Source organism: Patiria miniata, unplaced genomic scaffold (assembly GCF_015706575.1).
Source record: "Patiria miniata isolate m_02_andy unplaced genomic scaffold, ASM1570657v1 HiC_scaffold_5, whole genome shotgun sequence".
Taxonomy (NCBI): Eukaryota; Metazoa; Echinodermata; class Asteroidea; order Valvatida; family Asterinidae; genus Patiria; species Patiria miniata.
Genome location: NW_024037072.1, coordinates 27,740,480 through 27,756,287, shown reverse-complemented (window position 1 = coordinate 27,756,287; position 15,808 = coordinate 27,740,480). Strand labels below are relative to the sequence as shown.

Sequence of the window (15,808 nt, the reverse complement as noted above, 5' to 3'; positions counted from 1 at the left end):
CATGGTAGAACAACAAAGTGATCACTCGGCTAGAAAGACTGGCTACACTATGCAGCGGTAAAGCTATAAGCAAATTCACATTATTGTGTGGCCCGACTTCCCTGTTGTTGGAGTATGTAAATTCGCGGGAACACACTGCAGACGAGCACAACTTTTACACATCAGATGATTAGCGTCTTATTACTGGTGTCTCATTTTGTGATTCAGGTGTCTCGATTGTGTTCATGACAGTTCACACGCCACAACCAGTGCTCTATTCCAACTGACAATATAGGAATTTTACTGTCTCCTCATCTACACATTGAGCAATGGAAATGATAAATAGCCGGATGTGAAGTGATGTTGTCAATTAGCTGACATCAACAGGTTGATGCATGGAGCTAGTGCCTTAATGTTCTTGAACTCTGGGCGGAAACACGAATAATTAAACTCCATGCTCATTTCCGACGGTATGAGAGCACACTTGTATTGATGAGGTTGATTGCATCTCATCAGCTCTAAGAAGAATATTCTTTTATTTTCGAGAATTGCGAAGTTGCTCCTTGTCTCTGGGTGAGCCCAGGCATCATCGATATTAGCCACAATGTTACTTGGGACGGTTCAGATGTCCGGTGAGAACCTCTCGTCGACTGATGCCCGGGACATCAGCGAGTCGCTCCGGCAGGACTCCATCAAGCTTCTCTCGCTGCGGGGCTGCCGGATGGCCGACCGGCACTACCGACGAATGGTGGATGCGGTGGCCGGTTGCAAGTCCATCTCGCAACTCAACCTCAACCTGGGGGTGGTGTGCAGCAGGGAGAGGGTCAGACTCCTCGCCTCGGCACTTACGACCAACAAGTCTCTGACTGGCTTATTGTAAGTATAAGTTGTTTATCTGTTGTTGGGGTGTTTGGTTGATTGTTAGATTATTTTATTTACATCCTGACGAAATGTGAAGTTAAACTCAGGCCTAATGTTAAAAAAATGATGAATGTATTGGTGCGTTGGGCCGGCAGGTCATTTGCCTCTTTAATTAGCTTGGGAAACCCATCGCAAAATGTTCATCGGGGATTCAACATGTAATGCTGAGGTCCGATTTTTTTTTCCAGAGGTGATGGGGTCTGTAAGAAATTGCCTCAACCTAAAATGGTCCTCCCCCTTTATTGTTCTTTTCCCCCAGGACTGTTCTTCACCTACACTCCAACCCCGCACCTTTGACGGACAATGCAATTAGAGCATAATTCTCAACACTTTTTGGTTGCAATTGAATAACATCTTATTTAATCTCTTTTAACAACTCAAGTTCTGAATTGACTCAAATGCAATGCACGGTAAATACAGGACAGCCTACGGAACTCAACATTTACTTAGATCATTTTTGGCCCACATCCTGCTGGCTGTTCAAGTCTCTTCCAACCGAGGAGAGGGCTGGGCTCAGAGAATTTTTTATGAATGTACGCCAATTTTAGGTTGTTGTTTTTTGTTTGTTGCTCAAAGTTCTGTGGAAAAAAATCAGAAATTGCAATTTGTTAACCATTCATTGCATAATCTAATGGATGTATAGGAAAACTAGATTAATACTTGTTGGTCGTTCCATTCTGCTAGTATGCTACGAATAGAACAATACCCTTCAGCGTTTGTGGGTACCAGTGTTAGATGATATATGGTCATATTCTGAAATTTATACGAACGATATAACCACAAAATAAGAGGGACACGTAAAACGCATGAAGATGTACAATGATTCTTTCATACTTTTCAAAAGATACTACACGTACTAACTCTTTTATGGTCTCATAAAACAAAGGTATCGTGAAATATAACCGCCAAGCATCTCGGACCCATACATGATTTCATTAGTTGTGTTTTGGGAGTTCGTTAGCCGGGGTTTACCTACCTTTTGTGTGGTGTTACATAACAGTTCTCTGAAGTGGAATATTTTCCCTTTCCAGCCTTCAACAAATCAATACGCGAACCTGGAACAAAATGGCGCGACCCCAAATGGCTGTTACCATCATCCAAAATGCTATTATGCCTAAAACAATTAAATTATTCAAGAGATACGATAAAAGTGTAATTTTGAAACAAAATCATGTCTATAGGCTTAAGGGGGAGGGGGGGGGGTTATACCGAAAAGGGATAGAACATCCCAAGCCCACGTACAAACTCATCACCGAATTAACGGAACCACACTGTGACGTACACAATGCCTGTAGACGTCACATCGCCACAATGCTTTATCGATCACGGGGTGCACCTTTAAAACACAATGCATTATTAACGAACTCCATTCACACAGCAACTGAAGTGAGACAAACAAGCGAGCTTCGAATTCTTGGGGTTTTTTTTGCAGAAATCTTGTGAGGCTTATATTATTTATCAATTTCATTTACCAAATTTTGGTAAACCGATAGAATTTCATTGATTGATGAATAAATAGTGGTATATATATATAATATTATTTTTCAGTCGCCAGTCAACTTGCATTCATGTATATTTTTCGGAGTCGGGATCTTCAACCCAGATCTTTTGGAGTGGGACTAGGAGACCATTCTGAGAACCAGTTTTTCACCAAAATATTTATTTACAATCCCACTTCAGAATTTAATCATATTTAATTGAAAGCTTAAAATAGACTAAACGTACCTTCTAGTCCATACTCAATCGGTTTATGACAAGAATTAATCAATTAGTGGAACTCATGGAACACACCAGCATGGACATGTCTGGTCTCGGCTTTAAATGTCGTCAAGGTCAATTGAACTTGAAGTAGATGGACAAAATGCTACCATTTTGGATCAAGACAATAATCATTCGTTTCGTGTTCCACACAATGTGTCTTGGATCAATAACTGCAAGTCGTTAAGGATTCATTGAGAGAATGCACGAATACACCAAATATTCCGAGGTTGTGAAAAAGAGCGACGAATTGCCTTGTTACCATGGTTATGGCTTCCCTGTCAACCATTGTATTCATGCGACACGTTGCACGCGGTAAGCGGTGCTCGTTCAAGCGGGATAATCCGGCTTGAAATGAACGCGCTATTGTAATACAACGGCACAAGAAAAGATCGTATATTGCATTGGTTTGATCATAAAAATAGAGGTGTAGTATGCAGAATCAAGGTCATTTCAGGCTGTGTCATATGCGGGAAAGGGTTGCATTTAGATTACTATATTTGGACGACAATGTACATGCTTCGACCATCGATTCTGCCGAAGTGCGGCCGGCTGGCGTACAGCCTTTCTCAATTATATACAATCCTGCATAATATAACATAGGCCTTATAAAGGGGACCACTTTGAGGGACTACATGTACTTTGCACACACAATAATGTACACAGGTACTAACACTCAGCCCATTCAGCAGTTCAGCAAAAGCAAAACAAACCATGGAGAAATGGCTATTCCTTCCTCCAAGACCAAACTATCACAGTCATTATTCTCAGTTATTATTTTGTAAGGGGAGAAAATTGAAGGAACAAAATTGATGTATACATGGTCTCACCCTCGGTCCTGCAAAAGAGTCCGACAGTATTGACACATTATGCAATACTTAAACTATCCCATATATAGTTTCAACTACGTAGTATCGCTAAATAAATAAAAAATAATTATAATTATATACAATCCTGCATAATATAACATAGGCCTTATAAAGGGGACCACTTTGAGGGACTACATGTACTTTGCACACACAATAATGTACACAGGTACTAACACTCAGCCCATTCAGCAGTTCAGCAAAAGCAAAACAAACCATGGAGAAATAGCTATTCCTTCCTCCAAGACCAAACTATCACAGTCATTATTCTCAGTTATTATTTTGTAAGGGGAGAAAATTGAAGGAACAAAATTGATGTATACATGGTCTCACCCTCGGTCCTGCAAAAGAGTCCGACAGTATTGACACATTATGCAATACTTAAACTATCCCATATATAGTTTCAACTACGTAGTATCGCTGATAATTATAGGCCAAATACATATCTAATTCCAACGCAAACATTTTTTTTGTTCAATTCACTAATAACAAATACATTTACAATTTCTTAATTAAACACAGTTTGCACGGATCGCCACTTGGAGATGATGGCCTGGCGTTGCTGATTGATTCATTGTCTCAACATCCGGGACTCACTTCCCTCGATCTTGGTGATTGTCGCCTTGGTGACAGAGGTATCCAGATGCTGTGTCGTCTGCTTCCTGCCAAAGGCACCAGACCAGGTGCGTGCATTGATCTATACAAACAATGCCAGGGTGTAGTTCCCTCACTGCTGCTCATAATGTTATGCACAATTAGTTCATTGACAATTGAGGTAAAAATTACGAAACCATAAGGTTTTGAAACCTCGGCTTCGTTTCGCGCCATGAGCTTTATCTCTGGTTTCCGATTGATTCCGATATACATCCAAATCATTTTATATCCGAATTAAATGGGAGTGATCTGATGATTCAGTCAAGGAGAATACACGAGAAAGTGTGGATTCGTAATTTAAGAATTCACGAGGCGCGAAGCGCCGAGTGAATTCGTAAATTAAGAATCCACACTTGCGAGTGTATTCTTCGACTTAAACCATTGCGTTAACAGAAGTATTGAAAAGAATGCTGCAACATGACGCCACTTTTTTTCTTCATATATCATCTCAATGAAGGCCATTTGTTGCAAAAATGATGATAAGATATGAATCTGGGACTGATAACTGTTTCCAAAATTGTTAGGAAATACTTGAAATGGCTCTCCATAGACGTTGTACACAATTAAGCGCGCGGAAGTGGCGTCAGGTTCCAACATTGTTTCCTGGCGTGTTTAGCATGTGTATCGCTACACCAGTAAAACCAAGTCATTTTGTGTGTATAGGCTCCAATGGATAGTTCAGACGACGATTTCTTTCTGACTAAAAGTTGATTTTGCAGTGATGGCGGAAAATCTGACAGTAAAGATGCATTGGTAATTTTCGGAAAGCAAATTTTGACGCAGACGGTCCTATTCATGCTCATTATGGAGAACAATTTTCCGACGTGTTACTACAGATTCGTCATTTCGAATCCACACTTTGTGACCAGTGTAAGAGATTCGTAGATCCGAATCCACACTTTTAACAATAGTGTGACGTCATGGCAATGGTTTAAGGAGTGGGAAATGGACCAGTATTGATCCCGGGCGGCGGGTGATAAGGTCAGAGCGTCTAAAATCGTCTGAACTGAAGCCGAACAGAGATGGAACTCTAAAAAACAAATTATATGACTGCGCTATATTGTACATGCATAATGTTTGTATTTTGCTTGTTGTGTGGAGAGCCCTTTATTTAGTTCGCGTCTGGGCAATCCGCGGGCCAGTCTTTTTACATAAATGTTTGTGTATATTTTATTGTTTGCCCAATAATGAATAAATATTTAAAGAAATATCCTCCACCGAGGGCACAATATTTGTCTTACTATTTCTGGTGGGAGTAATCATGAAAAGTATTGGATACATTTCTGTCTTGTCATTCACAGGTAATTGTCGAAAATTACGGCATTTGCGTGAACACGTGCTGATTGTATGGATTTGAACGGACCTATTAAAAGGGCCTTATCACATAGTTTAAAGCACAAACATCAGCTGGAAAGTAACCTTTTTGAGATGACCTTAAAATTATCGAGATGGTTTTCTATGAGTTTAATTTGCAAGCATTGATCGTAAGTCCTACCTTTGTTGCACGATCGACTGAAACAACACTGCATGTGGTTTGAAATTATCAGACCAATACTAAGAACTGATGATGCAAAAAATGTTCTCAATTTGACAATTTGTCACCGACACTTCGCGGTACATGTTTTAGTGACGAAATAATTATATTGTGCCGTATTTCATTTAATTTTTTAATCACCATCATTTTAGGCTTGAAGGAGCTAACGCTGAGCGCAAACCCCGCCGTGACTCCGATGGGTTGGGCCTACCTAGCCGTAGCCATATCCTCCGATAGCTGTCTACGAGTCCTCAACGTGGACTACAACCGGCTGGGGGATACCGGGGTCAGCATGTTAGCCGTATCCGCTGCGTCCTGTAAGACACTGGAGGTCTTGGACTTGGAGAGCGTCGGGGCGTCTGACCAAGGAGCCAAGGTGAGTTTTTGACTTAGCAGAGGAATTATTGATGAGCATTGGGAAACGTGCTTAGCAGAAGCAGGTGACCAACTTGATGCACATTGAGAAGATTGGTTCCCGAGTCCAGTATCGACAATTATCGGCAGCAAAAATGAATTACCGAAGTTCTGACGACTTGAACTATGATTGTCAATCTTCATTACGACAAAAAGTTTAGAGTGCGAACTCTGTATATTGTCTAGACGGCAGGAGGGAATCAATATCTAGTTTGCATTTTGCTAAATTCTCATTTTACGACGGGAATGATTCCTAAAAATGCTAGACTGGATCATTATGTTAATATGTTTCCTTTAGGTTCTCTTGACTCTGCTCAGCGGTTTTTCCAGAGCTCTCACCGACGTCGTGGTAAAGGACAACAACATCAACACCGACATCGAGCGGGAACTGGCCCAGCGCCTCGGCCAAGACCACATATCGGCCGACAGTAGTTCCAGTGACTCTGAACAGAGCGCAGACGATGCTCCGTCCCCTGGTGGTACGGGCAGGTACCGCTTGAAGCTGAAGAAGCGGTCCGGACGCGGCGGCTCGGCGGACGGCGTGCGGCGGGCGGTGTCTCTGGGAAACAGTCCCCGGGACGAGCAGCTGCGCTCGGTCGAACGGACCGCCATGCGCCTGCTGAAGAGAACCAAGTCCAGCGAGGGGGTGCTCCTGAGGAAGAGGAGGCTCCTGAAACAGGAGGACCATCTTTCTGAGTCCGACTTGGACAGCTCGGAGGAGGAGATCAGTCTTTATATGTCCAACATGGACATCGAAAGGACGGAGGGAAACCCCCACGCTGACACGATCGACAAGACTGTTTGTTCGTTACCCGTGACGTCAATTATGACTTCATCTCTGCCACAGGAATGACGTGTACAGACTGTTGCCCTCGGAAAAGACACTTAATTCGTGCCTTGTGCGTCTTTTCGGCGCGTTTTTGTGTTACACTTGTTGCCTTATGCGTCACTTTGGCGCTGATTGATTTGTATAAAGATGTCGTCATAAAACAGTTCCAAAGGAATTATGGAACCAGTTGCGAAATCGTTCAGGAATGGGGAGTGGCTCTGGCCTTTACTCTTAGTGCATTTTGCCCCACATATAGCAAAGATGCACCCATATCATTTTTCAACGTTACCTAAGTCAATCTTTGATTTTAGAGTTTCTTCTTCGTTTTATCATCCATCAATCTCATTGACTTTGAAAGGTGTTACAAGATGTGTGCAATTTAAGCCTTTACATGTGTTTATGTGTTTAAACGAGATCATTCAGAAATGCAAATATGAGGCTGATTTCATTTTAATTCCGATTCGAAATATTAACAGACGTGGGTAGTGCAAGTGAGTGTGCACGTGTGCTTTAAGTGCCTTTAACGATAAAACATTCCCATACAAGCCAACTGATTATGCATTTTAAGGCGGTTTCGGTTCATCTTGGAGGACGATTTTGTGTTCAGCGACTGCTATAATTTTGAAAAATTGTGATATTTTTGTAGAAAGTTTATAATACATGTACTGTGGTTTGCCCTTCAAATATGGTCTTATGTGTATACATGTAGGTCCTGCTCAGTGCTGCCCACGTTCGAGAGAGTGAGGAAACTCACAAGGTCACTCAGGTGGGACTCGAACTCACGACCTGTAGGCCTATATTTGAACATACATGTATACGCCTGCACCAATTGTTCACCTATAGCTTGCTTGCGTTGGTTAGCCAGTTCGAGTTTACTGACTGAGTAACACATTCTTTGTTTTCTCCTAACGATTTGTTTGTTTTGTTCTAATTCAAAAGGGTATTTTTCAACCCTATGAAAATGCGCTTTGATTTTAGCTCAACTCCGATTTTTTTATTCAAGATTGTCACAGGTTGAAAGCTTAATATTTTTTTATTGCTCAAAATGTGTCAAGGATAATTGTGTTGTGCTTTGTGTGATGAAATTGTGATCTATAAAATGTGCTGCACAACATTCTAGCAAGGGTGATGTATTGTATTCGCTGTACACTGTACATGCTTTTTAAATAAACATATCATTTTGAATGATTTCTTTGTGCATGATGTACTCAATACAAAACTGCTTTTATCGTTCAAACGCATCGTATGCCCCCTCCAGAAATGAGGTCCAAAGTACCCAACCCACGTTTACGACACTATGTAGTCGGTCTTAACGCCCCTTTCACCCCTACCCATGTGCAATTATTTTATTTTTTTCTGCAGCCAAGTACTATATAGTCACGGACCATAATACGCATGCGTCATTGGTTACGGAATGCTGCTGGGACTTGAAAAACATCCTCCAGAGCCATCAATCTGAACCAAGTGAAATTTTTTTTTTGACGAGTAGGGCTTGATTAAAGGCAATTTTGGAAAGACAATTCACTTGGGGGGGGGGGGGGGAAATACCATACAAATTATTAGAACCCACAAACCCACCAGCGTACAACAAATCAAGATGGAACTTCGATCATCGCTACAAATCTAAAGCATTTCAAATTGCATATTAATTCAAGCACGTGATATGTTTCACTCATGCGACTTAACTTGGTTGTAGAAGAAAAAATGCCACTCGTACAAAGGGCACATGACTACATGATGTCCGATCTGTCAAGATACGCGTGTATCGTAAATAATACAAAGAGAACAAGGTTCACAGACGATGTTTCACGAACGTTATAAATCATTTTATTGAATATGATGTACAAAAGACAAAGTGACAGCGTAGACATTCATCGAAATAATACTGTGCTTTCATCACAAAATGACACATCTCTATACTCTGTAGTTGGGATTCGAAGCTACGATGCATGCAAGCTTGTAGTATTGGACAATTTACCATGAAAGATGGAAGTGATGTAGGCCCTAATTCATAAATTTTGGAAAAAAGACTTTTCTATATTGAACAAACTTTAATTTTACGGTCATATCAGTGGCCATTGCATACATTCATCATATCATTCAGGATGTTATTTCGCCTGTTTTTAAATGCTAACAAAGTCGGGTACTGATTGACACTCTTGAAAGCACGTAGGCCATAATGCAAGTATAATTGGTCAACTTATTGGTTTACTGCCAATGGCTACGGAAAGGGAGGATACCACTGACAATGCAATTGTACAATTATGACAAGACATTTCATGGCCTGTATATAGGTCTGGATTGTTCGCTTTAGTTAAAACCCGAACCCAGTTAAATTCTACAACATCCACACAGAAGTCACTTTATGACAGATCTTTTGATGTCATAACTGAATAAAAGATCTGTTAAAAGTCATCTGTAACTGTTTAAAACCCAGGTTCCCTTAAAATCACTGCGTTGAACAAAGTGGCTGAGAAGTTAAACCCGCAACCTCCGGAACAAAAGGTGTAGAGATTACATTCAGATACCTCGATAGATAAACGACAAAACATCGTTTTCTCTGGGTTCACACCAGACTGGACCTTGGAGTGCTGAAAAAAAACCATGCAAACCACAATCAGGCCAACTTTACTCACTCTTTAGCTGACAAAATTCTCCAACATTTTAAAGGCAAGGCCCTCAGTATTTCACCACCCAAGTTTTGAGGTCTCAATTCAATTTTTTTTAAAGGAGAATTTTCTTCAACATTTTGTACTCCAGAGTGAAGCCCATGTGATTTCAATCTGAAGCCCAAGACTAGACTGGTACATGCCCAACTTTTTGAAAAGATTGACCCTTCAGTAGTCTGGTGGCATGACTTTAGAGAATGTGTAGATTTGGGCTAGGTACCAGATGTTTCTTTTGGCACAGTTGATTGATGCAATACTAAAGGGGTGTTGGACTGGTTGTTTCATATGCCATTCTATTTTCTTGTGTTGCATGTTTTTACTATCTTATGTTTTGGGACTCTCATACACAGTATTGAGAGTCCCAAATTTTCGGACTTATAGGTTCACACCTACAGCAAGGCAAAAAAACACCAAAAAAAACAGCATAACATTGCCAACATTATTAACCGTACAGCTGATATTCTTAAACAAAAAGTCACAAAACAGTTGTCTTATTCAACCCGAGCACTAGTCATCGAACATCAAGTTTACTGTTGGCCAAATTAGAAACTTGTTATCCAAGTTAACAGCTTTAAGTATATGACAATTAAATTGTTTGCTAAAACAAAATTGAGTTAAATTGTTTTTCAACTGAATCGCTTAGGATAAAATATTACCAGTGATCCAGTGCAATCTCTTATCAAAAACAAAATATGTTTTCTTGAATGTAATTGGGACTGGTGGTGAAGTGTAAAATCTGGACTCTGTGAAATACGGACTCATTCGTTGTATTGCACATGCCTATGGTTGCAGACCAGTAAATCGGTCCGAAATTGCCTGCGCCGGCCAAATCACGATTTGCATGCCCTCAAAATCTTCAGTGTTTGAGCATGCTGTGGGTCATGAACTTGAGGGTTTGTAAAAAATATGGGTGGAAGCCGTGCACAGGACTGTGAGCTTGTAGTTCCGTTCAATTTGGATGAAATTGGGGCCCTTAAAGCGCTCTATTTTGCAATGGAGTGTAGGCATCGTTATTCAACATGGCGATGGGCTTCAGGACTATTTTCAGGGGTGATCATCTTAGGATGGAAATTTCTCCTAAAAGTCATCAGTTAACCCCCCGAAAATTGAAAAGAAAATGAAAGATGATGAAATAAACTTTAATTTGATGTGTGTCTCGAACACATTGGAGAGTTGTGAGTATTTTTCCCGAATTTCTGAAGTGTGAGCATTTACCACTGGGGTCAATGGGAGTTTATTTACTGGTCTGCAACCCTATGTGAAGATGATTAGGACAGTGACAGGTCACAAGTCAGGGTTTGAGTCCATATGAGGTAAAGGAGACCAGATTTCATAGGAGTCCAAATTTCATGTAACACCGGGACCTGTTGACCATAATAGTCCATACTATTCTACTTTAACTAAGACAGGACCCACATTTAAGCTCAACAAAATCATCTAGTCTGCGACAAAAAGACTTTTCTGTGTCAGACTCTGTTTAACAGAATACATACAGTCCTTGCATGCATTTTTTTTACATATAAATTATACACAATTTTTACAATGGCAAATTAGGTATATATAATTCTGACACCCACTTCCAAACATATACAGTTAATGAACAATAGGACAACAGAAATTCAAGGAAAACTATTCCCGGCTTCCGGACCGATTCTGTTGATTCAGGACTTAAAAAACCGCCAAAATCTATTAATAGTGAACAAAGATATCTTACAGATGTAACCAATGATATCACTGTCAAAGCTATCAGTTTGTCATTATTCAGCAACTGTCGCACAGTTTCGTTATTGACCTTGGCACAGTACAGTTGCCATGTTTTAAAATGGATAAAACATTAACTTTACAAACCTCATTGTATATTTAAGAAAACTTCCAACAATTTGTTTGTCTACAGGGTGAGTAAAAAAAAGAGGAAACCAAAATGGCAGGACCAATTATTTAATGAAGTTCTGCATGTTGCACTTTCAAAATCTAGGATATGAAAGCCCAGTTAATAAGCTTTCTTTTAGTACAAGAATCATTCAAATCACTCATGTACTTTTCAAGTTACGGATTTTTTTAACGCAAACACTGTTTTAAAGTTCTGTCCATGGATCACAAAAAAGGTAAGTGTTCTTTCAGCAAAACGAAAACGATTCACATAGGGATGAATGTGAATTGTACGTAACTTTACACATTACTTAGCAGCTACTCAGACAATGAGAAAGAAAGGTTTTGAATATCATTTATGGGGGATGTTCAAAATGAAAACCAGGCTACATGGAAAAACCAAACAGATTCACGTTATGACGCTTGCGAAAATGCAATTCACACCGTAAAGCTTATATAAGAGTTCACTGTACACACTTGTATTTTGCTGTATTGATGCACAGACGTGGTAGTATTATCATGCAAACCTTTATGAACAATGTGAACAGCAACATCTGAGATTTAAATTTTTGGCGTGGGTTTCTTTAACGGGTACCCGTGTTTTTTTTCAATGGGGTAACCAATTCCCATACTACCCACAAATGCACACCCCTTACTTTGTGCACTATGAGACCAGGTGTACTAGGCTTGCATTGTCTTGTTTAATCGACTTATCCTGTTTCAGACAAAAAAACCTTTCAATTGGAAGTAGCATGATTTGACATGAAAAGATATCCATCTGAACAGAGCTCAGACGATAAATAACAGTTCAAAGCAAGATCTTCCATTTGTGCGCACAACAAGAATAGAGAGAAACCTAATATTTATTCTGATACTGAAACGGTGTACTTTGTGTGGGTCATTCTTCAAATTAAGGGTCCAAAGTGTGACATATCTTCCAAGCTCCTGTTTGTACCACTGAACTTTGTAATTTGCTTTAAAGATAACTTCAAGTTACATTGTACATGTTTATTCATTTGTTTGGGTAGGTTTTGTGCTTGACATTACATGTAATCACTCTTGGGGCAAGAAAACATAAAGGAGTACACTCGTAATTTACAAAATCGTTCATGTCAAATGCAATAGGGACAAGGCAAAAAAATGGGCCCCAAATTGATGGAGCGACCTGTATACATTGTTGTTCTTCAGACCTAGGCAAACACACTTACCGGTACATGTGTGGATTATGCCCATGCTGAGCATTGGGTCCCTCGTTATAAAATACAACACCGGACCAAATACTAGCCCGCATGTCTGAACTGGACAAAGCATGACCTTCCCTCTACAGAAGAAGTGGAAAGAATGTTGCAACCTGACGCTGCTTCAGTGGTTGTGTGCAAAGTCTATGGAGCGTCTAGAAAATTTTCAAAGTATTTCCTAACAAAATTGGAAATGTTTCTCAGTCCCAGATTCATGTCTTATCATCATTTTTGCAATGACCGACCTTCATTGAGATGATATATGAAGAAAAAAGCAGCGTTAGGTTGCAACATTATTTCCGAAGAAGTCTGCATAATCCAACTTAAAGGTAGAATAGAGATCATTTGTGCATGTGTTTCATTTGAAGCAACAAAAGTGCTCAAAATCTAAAGACGGGCGCTCAACATTTACATGTAACCTGATGAAGTTTAAGCTCTGTGAATGCTGTATATCCTAAGAAAACAATATTCTAAAATCTCAATTTCAATTCAAAAATTGTTGAGTCATATTTTGAATTGCGACTGAAATCAATATCCCGAACACATTCTCATTCGGCCATTGCAGCTACACAATATTACGCACTGAACCGACAAATATAGTCGTGTCAACGCTGGTGCGCACCCATTAACGGATTCCCCCAATTACAAACCAAGTACAATCAGAGATTTCCAAAAATGCGTCACTTGACTCATCTTTGGAAATGCTCTTCTTTAATTGTTTTCTTCCAACTGACAGCATGCCAGAAAGAATAATTTCACAGGGAGTTTAGTGCCATTACCATCTTTAAACCAAGTACGCTTTTTGACAATAATTTGGTCAATTTCTTTTTGGATAGCTGCAAATGATCTACTCTACCTTTAACAGACTCACTTAAATAATGAAACAACAGATTGTGTTACAATAGACACATGTCTATGTCTTTGTTTCAGTGGTTTTTTTTAAATGAATACAGTTTCCCAGCATTCAACGATACAGCACACTGCAAATAAACTCTGCAACAAAACAATAGTTTAATTACATGTTAACCTCAGCTCTCGGGCGGGAAAAACAATTCCAAAAGAGTAATTTTAGACTGCAATTAAATTTTAATTTAAAATACACACATGACAAGAACGGCCGAGTTAATTAGAAAATGCAACACAGTGACTTGTTGTGTAACCAGGAATAAATCTCCATATGTGCAAATGCAATTCAATGGCAGAATGCCAACTCCTACACATATAAATGTAAGAAATTTTTTAATATCTTCTTAATATTAATTATTATTCATAAATCAATTTAATTTAGCTGTTGTTTGTTTTGGTTTGATAATGGCCTGTTTTCATTGATATCAAAGCTGCACACTATTTTACTGCTGTTTTCCTAACCCAAACCCCTTCAGCGTTTTACGAGGAACCTTCCTCGCTCTTGCAAAATCCAACACCATATGGTAAACTCTACACCCAAACTGTTGGACTCTGATAATGGTGGTATGCCTGAACCTATGTGAAGCATAAGAGAAGAATGCAAAATTAAACATGCGGTTACTGGAGGTTTACCTCAAGGTTTTACCAGGTTTACCGGAGTTTTGTGGGTGACCGCGTGGTAAAACCTCAAGTTACCTCGTGTTTAATTTTGCATTCTTCCCTAATCAGTTTACGAGTGCAGCACTCATTCCAACAAAACATGCAGTTGGATTTTGAAGGGTTTTGGGTGGTAAGAGTCAATGCAAATAAAGGATTGTTCCCATGTAATGAACAGGTGAAGGGTTGGGTGTATTACAAACTCCAGGATTTTCAACTGAACCTTCAAATAAGCACTTGTAACACACAGAAACATGCAGACATGAGGGAAGCAAGAAATGACAGTAAATATTATGCACTGTGTGCTCCAACAGAGAACAAAACTGAAAAATTAAAGGTAGAGTATATCATTTGCCATTTGTGCATTTTTCTGTTGAAACAACGAAAGTGCTCAAAGTCTAAAGAAGGATGCTTAGCAACTAGCCTGATGAAGTTTTAGCAATGTGCATGCTGTATATGCCGAGAAAACCAAATTCTAGGATCTCAATTTCATTTCAAAAGTTGCAGAGTCATGTTTTAAATTGAGCCTGAAATCAGTGTCTAGTGGGATTCTCATTCAGCCGATTTCAGCTATGCGATGTCACACACTGAACTGACGAATAATAGCAACCGCCCGCGTGTGTGCGTTTGAGCGCAACGTTGTGTCAACATTTGAGCACAACCATGCACTGCTTCGCCGAATTAAAAAAAAACTGCTCACAAAAATTTCCAAAAATGCGTCTTTAGACGCATCTTTGGAAATGACTTTCTTTTTTTTTTTCTTCAAAATGACAGCAAGCCAGAAAGAATAATTTCACACGGAGTTTAGTGCCATATTTACCTTTAAACCAAGTATGCTTTTCAACAATAATTTCGTCAGTTATTTTTTGGATAGCTGCAAATGATGTACTCCACCTTAAAGACCACTGGGAGGGACATTCAGGGCATTTTCGAATCCCTGTTCTTGACAACACTCGGGTTAACCCGACACGAGAACAGCGGTCTCGAACGTGACGAACAGACCCGAGAGGGCGTTCGCGGATCGATTTTTTCACTCCCCGGTTGATGGAGGGTTCGGCGAGGTGCAGCTTGAACAAAATGGCGGACTGTGCAGATTCGTACAGTTGTTTTGTGTTTTTTTTTGTTTTTGCTAATACCCTAATGATTGGAATAAGAATACCATTATAGTGCACGTCTGCAATTTCATCCCCGCATGTCCGGTTTCACATTCATCTTCTGAGTCGTCCTCGTTCATTTGGAATAGGCCTAAGTACAAATTCAGACGATTGTCGGCCATTTTGCATTGCTTTATATCGATGCGACACGCACCCGCGCGTTCGTAACAACCAGCTCGAGAACACGTTCTCGTGTTACACGCGTGTTGTCAAGAACAGGGATTTGAAAACGCCCTAAAACGCACTGCTGATGGCACCCGACAAATTTGTGTACATTCAGAATAAAATGTGTCTTGCTTACTTTGTGCCATACATGCAAAGGCATCGTGTCCCTCCCACTGGGGCTCTGGAAAGTGGTCA

The 15,808-nt window shown here is 39.9% G+C and overlaps 1 protein-coding gene across 1 annotated transcript; it reads left to right on the top strand.

Moving 5' to 3' along the window:
- On the top strand, positions 1-8,143 carry LOC119741190 (leucine-rich repeat-containing protein 73-like). Its single transcript, XM_038216906.1, has 4 exons — positions 1-855; positions 4,047-4,207; positions 5,865-6,088; positions 6,425-8,143. Exons 1-4 carry the CDS (start codon positions 584-586, stop codon positions 6,977-6,979), a joined length of 1,212 nt encoding a protein of 403 aa, XP_038072834.1. The 5' UTR covers positions 1-583; the 3' UTR covers positions 6,980-8,143.
- Positions 8,144-15,808: the final 7,665 nt, after the last annotated feature.

Coding starts and splice junctions, on each gene's coding strand:
- LOC119741190 (XM_038216906.1), top strand. CDS start 584: ATGTTACTTGGGACGGTTCAGATGTCCGGTGAGAACCTCTCGTCGACT. Junction 4,208..5,864: donor TGCCAAAGGCACCAGACCAG/GTGCGTGCATTG, acceptor CCATCATTTTAG/GCTTGAAGGAGCTAACGCTG. Junction 6,089..6,424: donor CGTCTGACCAAGGAGCCAAG/GTGAGTTTTTGA, acceptor TGTTTCCTTTAG/GTTCTCTTGACTCTGCTCAG.